Below are 12,424 nucleotides of genomic sequence, written 5' to 3' on the forward strand. Positions count from 1 at the left end.
GGTAAAAAGGTGATACAGAGTAAGCAAACAGTGAGCAATACAGCTACTGTGGGTAGCACGTCTGCAAGTCTGTACAAGAAGAAACTGTCAATAAAGGTGCATCTTAAGTGTTTAACATGATTCCAGCTTGCCTCTTTCATCATCCATGCATAAGCCAGCTGCAGCAATAAGAAGCCCAGCAGACAGAATTCCTGTCTATGATGAGCTAATCAATTCTTAAAACGTGTATTACGAACGTATTTTTGTATATGAAGTTGTGCCTTTAACAAGCATTGTACCCCTAAAGGTAAATCCTGCCAATGCCAACTCCATAGAGCCCAAGATACTTAAGACAATCACGTGTATCACCATGCCTCCTTATGAAATATAACAACTTAATCTGAATCACAAGCACTATGAATGAAAGGCAGTGGTACAAATCCTTGTGACTGTACATGCATTTCAATCAAAATAAGAACCCAAATTAGCCTGAAATTGGCCCTGGAAGCTGCTAGATAGTTTAACTTATTGTACCTTGCATACTACTTTATCCACTTTGCATAGGGAATGTCAAATCCTGAATCATGAGCAATGCAAGTGCAATGCAGCACAAATATCCATGACTATGTGCTTCATGTTTCAGACAAAAAACTGACTCTCTATCTGATGATTCTTTAGTAAAAATCACAACTTCAACATCGAAAAAATTTTGCAATAATGTGAAATCCCCCAAATGTGAAGGAGCAAAGTCGCCTTAAAAACTTACAGAGGTGTATCACCATGCCTCCTTGTGAAAAATAACAACTTGACCTGAATCACAAGCACTATGAATGAAAGGCAGTGGTACAAATCCTTGTGACTGTACATGCATTCCAATGTTTTAGTTAAAATAAGAATCCAGTTTAACCTGAAATTGGACATGGGAGCTGCCAAATAGTTTAACTCATTGTACCTTGCATACTACTTTATCCACTTTGCATAGGAAATGTCAAATCCTGAATCATGAGCAATGCAAGTGCAATGCAGTACAAATACCCATGGATACATGCTTCATGTTTCAGACAAAAAATTGACTATTTATCTTCGTAAAAATCACAACTTCAACATCACAAAAATATTGCAATAATGCGAAATCCCCCAAACGTGAGAAGTGACTACATCTCTAAAGAACAAAGTCCCTTTAAAACCTCCAGAGGTATATCACCATGCCTCCTTATGAAAAATTACAATTTAATCTAAATCACAAGCACTATGACTGAAAGGCAATGGTACAAATCCTTGTGACTGTACATTTAAATGTGCATTTAAATCAAAATAAGAATCCGATTTAGCCTGAAATTGTCCCTAGAAGCTGCTAGATAGTTTAGCTTATTGTACCTTGCATACTACTTTATCCACTTTGCATAGGGAATGTCAAAGGGCATCCTGAATCATGAGCAATGTAGAACAAATATCAATGGTTACATACTTCATCTTCAGACAAAAAATTGACTCTTTATCTTCGTAAAAATCACAACTTCAACCTCGCAAAAATGTCGCTATAGTGCGAAATCCCCCAAACATGAGAAGAGACTACATCTTTAAAGAGCAAAGTCCCTTTAAAAGCTCACAGAGACTTAAATGTAGTGTATTGTAGCTCCAATTACAGTATCTTAAATTGAGGGATTGCCCTAATATCCTCTGTGTGCCACACATTAACAATCACTATCCCTACAACCAGGAGTCACCCAATTACTCGTCACAGTTTTATTGTCCAGACTTATCAGCTGCAGTCCTGCTGTACACGGCCACTGAGGCAGGAGATAAGGCCCTTTCCTCATGGCCTGCCAGGTTTTCCCTGTCAAATATTTATAGAAGCTGAAACGTTAGATGGCCATCAGACTCTCTACACAAGCAGCAGCAGCAGAGACCAAACCTTGAATCCAACCAACCTACCTCACATTTTAAAACACTGTACCTGACAAGAAAACGTGTTGAATCCACTGTTAAGTGACTTTGACGCACTTCCAAAAGCTGTCAAGTTAACATGACTCTTTAATGAGAGGCAGTGAGGGGGTTGGGAGAGGAGATGGCCATCTTTAGAGTGAAATACTGGGTACTTTTCCAAATTACTCACCAGGTTGTCATTAGATACTCAAACCAAGGCTCGGCTGTCTTTAAGTTAACCGATGAAATAAATGAAGTGATCAGGAAGATGGGGTTTATGTACCCAGCGGTTGCTGTTAACAGCATGTGTGGGCAGCTGCTGGCTACTTTAGCGAGCAAAGGTTTGCCAGATTTTTTTTGACAGCAAACTTTCTGGAAACATCTGTCCACGCAGCAGAAGTTGCTCCATGTTTTCAGTTGAGATTTAAACAGATATTTTGGTGAGGGAAGAGTTAAAACTGTTGCTCAAACAAACTACAACAAACACCCCTAATACAATGAAATAATTACTAAGGCTCAGTCTCCAGGAGGAACCGGGCACTGAGCTTGATAAATGACCGAGCTCGGTGTTCAACAGTCGGTCTGGGTGTAGCTACAACACGCCGAACACCCACCTAACATCCAACCCGGCCAGTCGAGACATATTAGTCGCCAAACTAGACACTTAGCCTGCTGTGGCTGTGTATCGCAGCATGAAGGCAGCACCACCAGCAGCAGCACCACCAGCAGCAGACAGAGTGAGCACTGACCTCACTCCGTCTGTCACAGCCGCCCCGGACAGACTCAAACGTACACCAAAATGTCACGGTACCGAGAGGGGACATTTACCTTGCTGCTCTGGTAGCCCTCAAACGCTCTCAGCGCGCTGTCAGTGAGTTTAACGTGAAAGACGGAGACATTGCTGCCGTTGCTCACTCTTCCACAGGACAGTCCGTAACACTGCTCCTCCTTCAGCGCCGCCATCTTGCTACCGTTCCCACCACCACGCGCGCACGGACGCACTCTGTCGTAAACCGAGAACTCCCGTTGCTTTTCAATGAATATTCAATGACCGGTCACTGGTGATGAAGTCACTGAGCAGTAACGAAGCCCTATATAGTCACATGTGTGATATATATTTACACCGCAGAATTAATATAACAAAATAAAAAACTGTTAAGTTGTCAGCAGCACTATTTATTACTTTTACTAAATTAGGGAACTAACTCCTAGGCAGCACGTGACTAGTTTACGTTTATGACACTATTATATTTTTATGGTTACCATCATGTTATAGTTAATAATGGGTGACAAAGATAACACTTTGTTCACAGCATTTAAAAATGGGTATTGCACATCAGTAATGCGTAGGAAGTGGGAAACGATAGGTCATCTGATTGCGTCAGCGAAACGTCAATGTCTGGGGGAGAAAAGAAAAACACACCAGCTTGGGAATATCCAAAAACTTGGGAATGTCCAGCTGTAAACAAATAAAACAGGAGACATATAAATCCTGCATATTAAAGTTATCTTGTTCCCTAAAAACAAGATAGTTTTCATAGATGACTGCACGAATTTTAATAAAAGGTGTATCTGTTAAGCACTGGTATTTGTCAACCCTCAAAGGCCAGTTTTATAAGGCATAAATGCCACAGAGCACCCTGAATTCACCAGTTTATTAGGGACACAATATAAAAGCAGTCCACAACTGAAAAAAGTAAATAATAAAATAAAAAACATCTTCTCAGTGATGCTTACAGTGGCAGGAACTGTAACAAGACACAAAAACCACACTGTAGTTTGACAACAGACACATTTTATTGTGATGAATATAAAATTAACAAATACAGGGAATGCTGGGAACTTCCACGACCACTTCATTTGTCAAATGTTCAGAGGTTATGCATCTTTTGGCTCTGTAGGCCTGCAGTACCGTCCACTCTAAGGGGACCCACAGATTTATTATGTAAGAAAAGCAAAAACCAGTGGATAAACACCCAAAGCAACATCAACTAAGGGAAACTTCACAGGCAAAAAAATGTACACATACACACCCAACATTGTACCTGAAGGGTCATCCTTCAACATTTGGTCTTTATCATCAAAAGTTGAGGTATAACTGACTGAAATTGAATAAAAAAAAACGTACTTCAGCATTAGTCGCAGCCACATCACTGAGAAACTACATGTACCATTCTCTGTCCTTGTTTTAAAGGTAATAACTCCACCTTTCTTGGCAAAGAATTTGTCATTTAACAAATGTTGGAAAGCAGATACATCTACTCTAGCTGCTGCTTTAATGTATGTATACACAAATGACCAAGAATAAAGAACGCCCCGGCATTAAACTGCAATACAACACAAAGTCGTGTATGTACCACCTTTGTCAAATGTTATCATGTGTTTATTGCCACTGTGTCATCAATTCCATGGTACTCTGTGAGGCTGGAGTTTACTGTGTTTTATTTAATTGCATTAGGTAGTGGATTTTTTTTATACATGTTAATGAGGTGGATACAATTTTAGGAATTTAAGTAAAACATCACAACAAACTCCAGCCTCAATACGCACCACAGAACCGTCTCGACACACAACAGAAACTGTTACATTGCACAGGTGTTCCTATTTTTCTGGTCACTTAGTGTATGAGTAGAGTCTCTAGAAAGGGTGTGAGGGCAGCACAGAAGCCAGATACCTTGCAAACATGTGGACCTTAAATAATAAAGCAGCTGCGTTACATCAGCAGACATTGCAGGATCATAAAAACAAAGTGAAATCACATAATATCTTTGACAGGAAATTTAAGTGCGCAACCTGACGCTTTAAAACGATAGCTTAACATAGGACCATAATCACAATAGCTATTCTTAGTGGGAAAAATATTCTTAAATAGCTCCTATCTGAATGTATAGTAAATTATTTTACATTTCAACGCTCAAATAATCAACGTGAACTACCAAAGACAAAAACAATGGCAGCAAATAAAAACAGTGTCTGGCAACGTGACAGATATGCATAATCCTACACATGTACAAGGTTGGAAATACAGTTCCCATATGCAAATAGTGATGTTTTATTATTTGTCACATGTAGTTCTCAAACATAGCAGAGAAAGGCGAGTGACAGTGACGAGGCGACTGACCGGCTGACATTTCCACCCCCTCTCCCCGCCTTTGACCAATGGTCAGAAGGCACTGTCAGATGTGCTTCGGTGTTTCGGCTCACATTGCAGGGGCTTGGTCAGGCTCATCGCAGGCTTGGTTCAATTTCTAGCAGCTATGACGACGGATAACGCTACACCGCCAATGGCGACTGCGGTGGCACCAAATAACCATTTCCAGCTGAGACCCTGGGGAAATAAAAGGCACAAAAGAGCAGAGAAGAGGTCAGGACACAGTCAAAAGATCAACGCAACATCTGATTTAAAATATCGATACATAACTGATGCTCCTTGTTTATTACCACACAAAGCCTCCCTTGATGATTACATACATTTCACCTCAAAAGAACTTATAAGAGTGCATAAGTATCATGTGATGATGGGCAGAGATTAAAGCTGCGTTTAAACCCCAAATGTTAAGCACATAAACACATTTGTTTTCTCAAGGAATGACTCTCACCCATGAAGACTTGGCTCGGTGTTTCTGTGTGCTGCTGCCACTGGTGGGGTTTCCTAGCATCTTCTTATACATGGCCTGCTCCGCTCCTCTTTGCTCTGAGTGTTTCTTCACCAGCTTGGAGAGCTCTGCGTGGATAGTCTACACAATGGAGACAAGACAAATAGGTGTTGCAGGCACCGGTGCAACATCCAAACCCCCCTTTACTCCACCAATCCAGCTATCCTAACATGGAGGAAACAAAATCCTGCTACTGTACAACAACCCAAGACTGATTTCCTTGTTAATGGGAATACGTCACGATGACAATACCCTTACATCAACACACACAAGTGGCCACCAAGTGTGCTGGAAAGCATTAAAAATTATGTCAGGCTTTTCAAAACATTTTTCTATGATCGTGATTGATGGATTAGACACTTGAAATATTTATGCTGCTCTTTGTTGTCTTACAAGAAATCTCAGACTTGCATCGGAAACATAACCTGGCATTTAGCCAACATGCAGACACAATTCCAGGATATGGGTAAAATTATTGTTCCGACATTGTCTCAGATCTGAGTCACTTCACTGCTCTTAAAGCTGGTGAGTGACTAAGCAAACCAGTGCTTTCAGAAACAACAAAAATGTTTTTGCTTTGTAAATGCACTTGAGGAAGACTGATGGGAGTGCCATTACATGGAGTTAACAGCAATTTTCATGTAATATTTGAGCTCAGTCTGCCTTTAAAGACGTTTGTGAGGAGAGGAGAGTCAGTGTGAGTGTGTGTACAAATCTCTCCCTTGAGGATTTGTCTGTTCCTATCTAACGCTAAGACTAGCAGATACATTTACAGCACAGTGTTCGAGCAGTTGGCACCACTATTGTGCAATCAGCTACCCACCAAAATGACAAAAATGACACAACACCAACTTGTCTCCAGGGCAAGAACTAAACAGGCAAAACAAACACGTAACATCTTGTCCTTAAAGCATCCGAGGCCGTACAAACTGGAACTGTCAAGTCTGCGTGTCATGTCAAAAAGTAAACAAACCACAGACAAATAAATCTTCTGTCATCAATTTGAGTTGATGTCGATGTAGGGCGTGGATGGCTGACACCAGTGTGAAAAATGCAGACAGCATGTCGGTCAAAGCCTCAAGAAGAGAGAGAGATAGAACGTCATCCTGTCACTCTGTGATGCCTACTTCGGTTTAAGACCGCCTCATTGATTATAATGGGAGCGTTCTGGCATTGTCACTGAAGCACACCCACTGTTCTTGCTGTTAGAACATGAGGTTATTTAGGGACTCTTTTCATTATTATAGCGCTAAGAGGCGAGTCCAATTTAACATGAAAAACAGCTATTCTCACACCAGTTTATAAATGTGTGTTGACACAGAGACGTCACTGCAAACATACAGGAGGCTGACAGCTATGTATTGACACATATGTAAAAGCCTGCATGCGCATATAAACTGCAGCATGCATCTTTTTTATTTCTGACATGACATAATGCATTTCTTCATTTATTTGCTCATGGTAGAAAGTAATTCTTTACCTGCACATTACTTTTGCATTATTCCGCAACATCCCCTGAGATGAAGTGTCACGTGATTGCCAATGATATGTCCACATATCAGCACAAAACCAAGGCTCAATAGGAGAAGATACAATTCATAAAACAGTATAAAAGAGGTTGGCCTTCCTAATATCGCCTAGTATGAATAATAATGGCCTCAATATGATACATCAATAGGCCTAAATAAAACAATATAAGATACTGGCCTTCCTAACACCATTAGAAAAGGCTTTTAAAGGGAATCTGAACAGCATTTACCGGGCCGAATAAATACAAACTCAGAAGCTGTTCGCTTCTCAAACCATAGCTTTACAGTAGAGTAGTCCAGCTTATTGGACGTTTATCACAAAAGCAGAGGTTATATCTCATGAGGAGGAGTCTCTAAAATTGTTTGTCAAACAACCTGTTCCTCCTCGGGGTCAGCGTAAGACTACTCAGGCTGAAGAGCCCCTCCACTGGCGCACTAGATTGTGTCACTGTTGTCACCATGTTAAACATTTTCTCTATCTGTGCATTATGAAGATAACTAAAGAACTTGTGTATCATTCAGACTCTTTTAGCTACTACCCCCCAAAAATATGGAACACCCTGCCTTTAACAGGACAGTTTTAAACGATGACTCAAAACATATCTTTTTATTATAGCCTATAACTAACAGCTATCTGTTTTAATATTCTTAATATGTTTGTATATGTGTATATTTTATTACTTAATTGAATTATTGATTGATAAATTGGTTTATTCTGCCCTTTTCTCTTTGAATAAGTGCTGTATAATTGTATGATTTTATTTCTTTGCTGTTTGTCTCTGCCGCTGAATTGTAAAACACTTTGTGCATGAAAGGAGCTATATAAATACGGTTCATTCATTCATTCGTTTAGTATCTGTAATGTGATTACAGAATTTAGGAGCAGTTAAGTGTTTTAATTAATCAATTACTGCGTTATAGCTAAATGTAACGTGATTACAAACTAGGGCTAGACAATATTGGGAAATCAAATATCATAATAATTTTGACCAAATACCTAAATATCAATATTGCGACAATGTTGTAGGGCTGACTGATGGTGCTTTCACGTAATATTTACAGATTTTGATAAAAAGTCATCAGTAATGCAGCTATAATGACTACGTGCATAAAGATGGATGATATAACAGCTAGAACAGTCTGGTAAACTCAGAAAATTAAACCACTAAACTGTAATGCAGCCATTAAAACCAGGAAAACACAACACTTATGATATTATGATATCCAAAGTCTGAGATGATATCTACCATCATATCAAGACATCGATACAATATTGATATATGGCCCAGCCCTACCCTTCAACACTGCTAACAACACACAAGCCCATTAAAACAGCAACCCACTTAACATGTACTATTGCAAAATGTAATAGTACATTATATTTACACTGTGTGTGATGGATGAAAAGCTTAAGTGGTGGCCAGGCCATGTGCTGTTTGACAGATTGGTGTAGGACTCAAGTGGGGGATTCTGGGCATGAGTACCATGCTGCTGCAGCTCACAGCGAATCCAAGGAGCCCACGCACTGAGCGGAGTTCTGTCAAATGGCCTCGTGTAGCCAAAGAACTGCATATACTAAACTGTACAAGCAGGAGAACAGGAACAGTGGCTAGGTATTAGATATGGCCGGGGTGCAGGGCAGACCTATTTACAGCAACAACATGAAAACAGATCCTCTGAAATGATGAATCAGCAGTCCACCTGACCTTGCACTACAACTATGTGATCTGATGTGTTACCCAATGGCGCCATCTACTGGTCATATGAAAAAACTGCAGTTTCTCTATACTACAAGCTGTAGTATATGAGGAGGCCAAAAGTACCTTGTTGCTTGGTTCCAACTTCAGCGCCTTCCTCAGAGTTTGAATGGCTTCTGTGTATTCACCTTGCAAGGCTAGTACCTTAAGTGAAAACACATCATATTACTAAGACAGTCAGTAACAGACTGAAACAGAAAGTGAAAGAACAAGAGAGACGTGTACCTTGCCCATGCGGAAAAGTGCTTTTATGTTGTCTGGCTGGTGTTCCAGTGCTGAGACACAAGATTTAAGTGCTGCTTCATAGTGGTCCAGTTTCAGCTGAGAGGCAGCCATGTTGTTTAAACACTTCACTCTCACATCCATCAGCTCATTCTCCTCCTCAGGAGTAATGTCAACTGCAGCACAAAAAACAAACAGTTAAACACAACATAAGCAAACAGTTTAAAACCAGTAAAAAAAGTTCACAAAACAGAACCTTGCAATTTAATTAAATAACTATAACGTCCACCAGTGCGTCGTCAAAATGGCCGAACATTCATCAAATCTATTCCCTGCCGATCACCATCTAAGGTGGGCAAGTTAGGACATGCTGGGGGGAAGGCCCATCTTTCTTGGGGGGTGAATCTAAAACTTCAAAAAACTGCATAATTAAAGTAAGCATCAACTCTTCAAGCCGTGCTTCCCCACCTGGTAGATTCCCCCTGAGCCTTCAATAATGCTGAGCGACAGAAAACCTTCCCACTTAGCCCTGACTCCCTGGCAAGAATCTCACCTTTAGAGCTAGACTCCGTTATCTGCAGGGCAATGCTGTACGAGTTGACAGCAAAAGCATAGTCCCCACGCTGATAATGAACATTGCCTCGCTCCCTCTTATGGCTGGCCAGGGCAATCTTTTCAGTGGGGGGCAGCAGCTCCAGATCTGGAGCATCAGTGGCTTCCAACAGTTTCACTTCGAGGGACAGCTCAGCGTTGGGGGGGACCTCGGGTTCAAGACTGGAGAGATGAAGAAACACAGTCAAGTTCAAGAGTTAGGGAAATAAGTGAAATCAATCACTAGATTAGACAGAAGGAATTTCAAATGCACATGTCCCGATGAAAGTATGTCTCACAGACAGGTTCAGAACATCAAAGAGTAGAGATTTTAGAGCAAGTAAAGCTACGCTGTTTTGTTTATATTAAAGAATTTACATCTGTTTGTGAATTAAAAGCAGCTTTAGTGTGATTGTAGTTTTGTTTACACAGCCTATAGTAGTTAGACTAAAACACATCCCTACCTCCCTCGGGCACCATATGCATATTTTGCATCAGACTCGATTAAGGCCAACTCTCCCATTTCCATGAGCTGAACTGTGAGATCCAGAGCCTGAAAAGAGAAAAATCTCATTGTATACAAGGTAAAACTAACTGCTGTAAGTACAGGAAAGCATGCATAACCCATTGCGAGACCGTGAAATCCCCATTTGAGGAGTCAAATTGTCCATTTTTACCTGGATGACATCTCCGTCTCCTAGGGTGAAGGAGAGGTCAGGCTGCTCCTCTACAAGTGTCCCATCCCTCAGGCATGTTTTGAGATGTATCTTTACATTCTGTCCTTTCTGTGGCCGACTGTCTCGCCCTTCTCCTGCCTCCAGGACTTTTTTCTTCAGCTGGTCATTACCTGGAGACAAACCAAGTCATAATAGGCCAAAGGACAAGTCTGTTGAGCAAACCACAAGTCAGAAGCCTTGCTAAATGGGATCACAATACTTCAGGCTCTGTGTTGCACTAGAAGAGAGTGTGTGGATTTGATCAGAGCACCTGCATATCAACAATATTAACTTATTGCTACTGTAACATTTTCCTTTAGTCTCCATGGGGCTTTTCCTACATACCTAACACATCCAGCCATTCATCCACTTGACCTGGAGGGTCTGAATCTGTGTCTGCATTTTTCTTTTCAGGCTCAGCAGTGTTCTTCCCCTTCCCACCACCTGCATCCTCCAGAGGAGGGGGCTCATCGTCAATGTCTTCTTCATCTAAAACCTCAAAGTCCTCCCCGCTGTCCAGCAACGAGGTCCGTCCGGTCTTCTTCGCTGGTGCCGCACTGTCATAGCTTTCAGATGCGTCCAGTGTCTCCTCTTTTTCAGCCATTAGTGGAATACTGTGAGAAAGAAGACAAACAACTTTAACAACAAAGCAACTTTAATGGCTTCTCAAGTGTCCCAAAACCGGAATAACACAAACGTTGCCAAATAAATCCGTTGCTAAATATTTACAGACTACATCTATGATCTTATTATCATGCTAACGCAACATCTACAATAAAGGCGACTACAATCCAAAACCATTCAAGACTAAGTCGCCTATTATTATCAATAAACAAATATCCAACATGGTCACAATTACTGCTCACCTGTGTACCGTTTAGCTACAACAGCAACGCTATATTTTGATAAACAGGAGCCACGCTGGCTGCACGTTTCCAGAAGTTTCTGACAAGTTATCCTGGCGCTAATATCTCCTCAAGCAGCTAGCATGCTACTGCTAACAGCCGTTAGCCGAGTAAGTTACTAGCAAACTAGCATTAGCTGTAACCTCGCTGGGGCTGTTTCTATCTCCTCTTACAGCGAACCACTGCTTTCATCAACTCCATATAGAGCGAGTCATTCTGTACGTCATATCTGATAACCCCGTTTATCAGAATAAACAGCACATTACCTTCAAACACTATCTGCAGAGGGTTGTTTTGATCCCGGACGATCTCCCTCTCCAGTTTACACTGATGAAGTCGGTTTGCCGTTGGGGAACACGAGAGCAGTGGGACCCGGATGTGTTGCTGTATATACAACATCAAACTGACTTCGCAGCGGTCTGTGGCTCATCCCAACAGGCTGCTTCCTGTTAACCTTGAGCTGCTGTTCTTCTATTGGAGCTTTACATGCATATTAATGTTTGACCTCACAGGCATCCACAGGACTGCAGGCTTAATTTAATGATGTAAAATGTTTCCACCTCGTTATTTATATTTATCTAAAGCATATACTACCAAAAGCCTAATTGTAACAACATTAATTTGTGACTATAATACAGTTTATAATACAGCTACTTAACAGTAGCCTACAAACTGTATATTTTTCCAAGTAATTTCAGAGCACATATAGGCCAAGTAGAACCATTGCCAAATGAAGAACACTCTGTCATCTCACAAACATGGCATCATTGCCAGTGATGTAGCTCCTGGATGTACACAGCAGGACTTTATAGATAATATTCTCTGGTTTCTTGCTTACTGTAGAACTTCAAGTAATAGCCTGGGCTATTAATTGTTCAAATCACTGAACTCAGCAGTCTCACTCTATATTTGAGACAGGGGTCTATATGGGACAATTCCTTTCACACAAAACAGCTGCTTGGCAAAGATGGGAATACAGTGAAACTGTTTATTCATTACTTTTCTAAAACAATTTAAGCTTCAAATAACATCAATTTTGAGCTCTGAGAAACTGCATCAGAGAGAGAGAAAGTTATGACATTTGTTTTACGACGCCCGAGTATTACAACCCCTGGCATACAGACACAACACCACTTTATCCTG

The 12,424-nt window shown here is 40.9% G+C and overlaps 2 protein-coding genes across 3 annotated transcripts in view; both read right to left on the reverse strand.

The window, feature by feature from the left end:
- ell (elongation factor RNA polymerase II) overlaps nt 1-3,158 on the reverse strand; it is a 49,260-nt gene extending 46,102 nt beyond the window's left edge. Inside the window, exon 1 of the mRNA XM_050053990.1 lies at nt 2,734-3,158. Coding sequence (XP_049909947.1) covers nt 2,734-2,868 — 135 coding nt within the window. The 5' untranslated portion in view covers nt 2,869-3,158. The remainder of the gene's footprint in view (nt 1-2,733) is intronic.
- Nucleotides 3,159-3,680: 522 nt separating this feature from the next.
- Nucleotides 3,681-11,685, reverse strand: fkbp8 (FKBP prolyl isomerase 8). Of its 2 annotated transcripts, none has more exons than XM_050053993.1 (9): nt 11,548-11,685; nt 10,722-10,990; nt 10,338-10,507; nt 10,125-10,213; nt 9,623-9,843; nt 9,073-9,245; nt 8,914-8,991; nt 5,505-5,642; nt 3,681-5,233 (listed from the first exon to the last, which is right to left on the reverse strand). In XM_050053993.1, the coding sequence occupies exons 2-9, from the start codon at nt 10,978-10,980 to the stop codon at nt 5,147-5,149; spliced, it is 1,215 nt and encodes a 404-aa protein (XP_049909950.1). In that variant the 5' UTR covers nt 10,981-10,990; nt 11,548-11,685; the 3' UTR covers nt 3,681-5,146. The 2 variants fall into 2 exon arrangements, with proteins under 2 accessions (XP_049909950.1, XP_049909948.1); XM_050053991.1 differs by lacking the exon at nt 11,548-11,685 and adding an exon at nt 11,243-11,452.
- Between the last annotated feature and the right edge of the window lie 739 nt (nt 11,686-12,424).

The sequence above is a fragment of the Epinephelus moara genome, chromosome 10 (assembly GCF_006386435.1).
Source record: "Epinephelus moara isolate mb chromosome 10, YSFRI_EMoa_1.0, whole genome shotgun sequence".
Classification (NCBI taxonomy): domain Eukaryota; kingdom Metazoa; phylum Chordata; class Actinopteri; order Perciformes; family Serranidae; genus Epinephelus; species Epinephelus moara.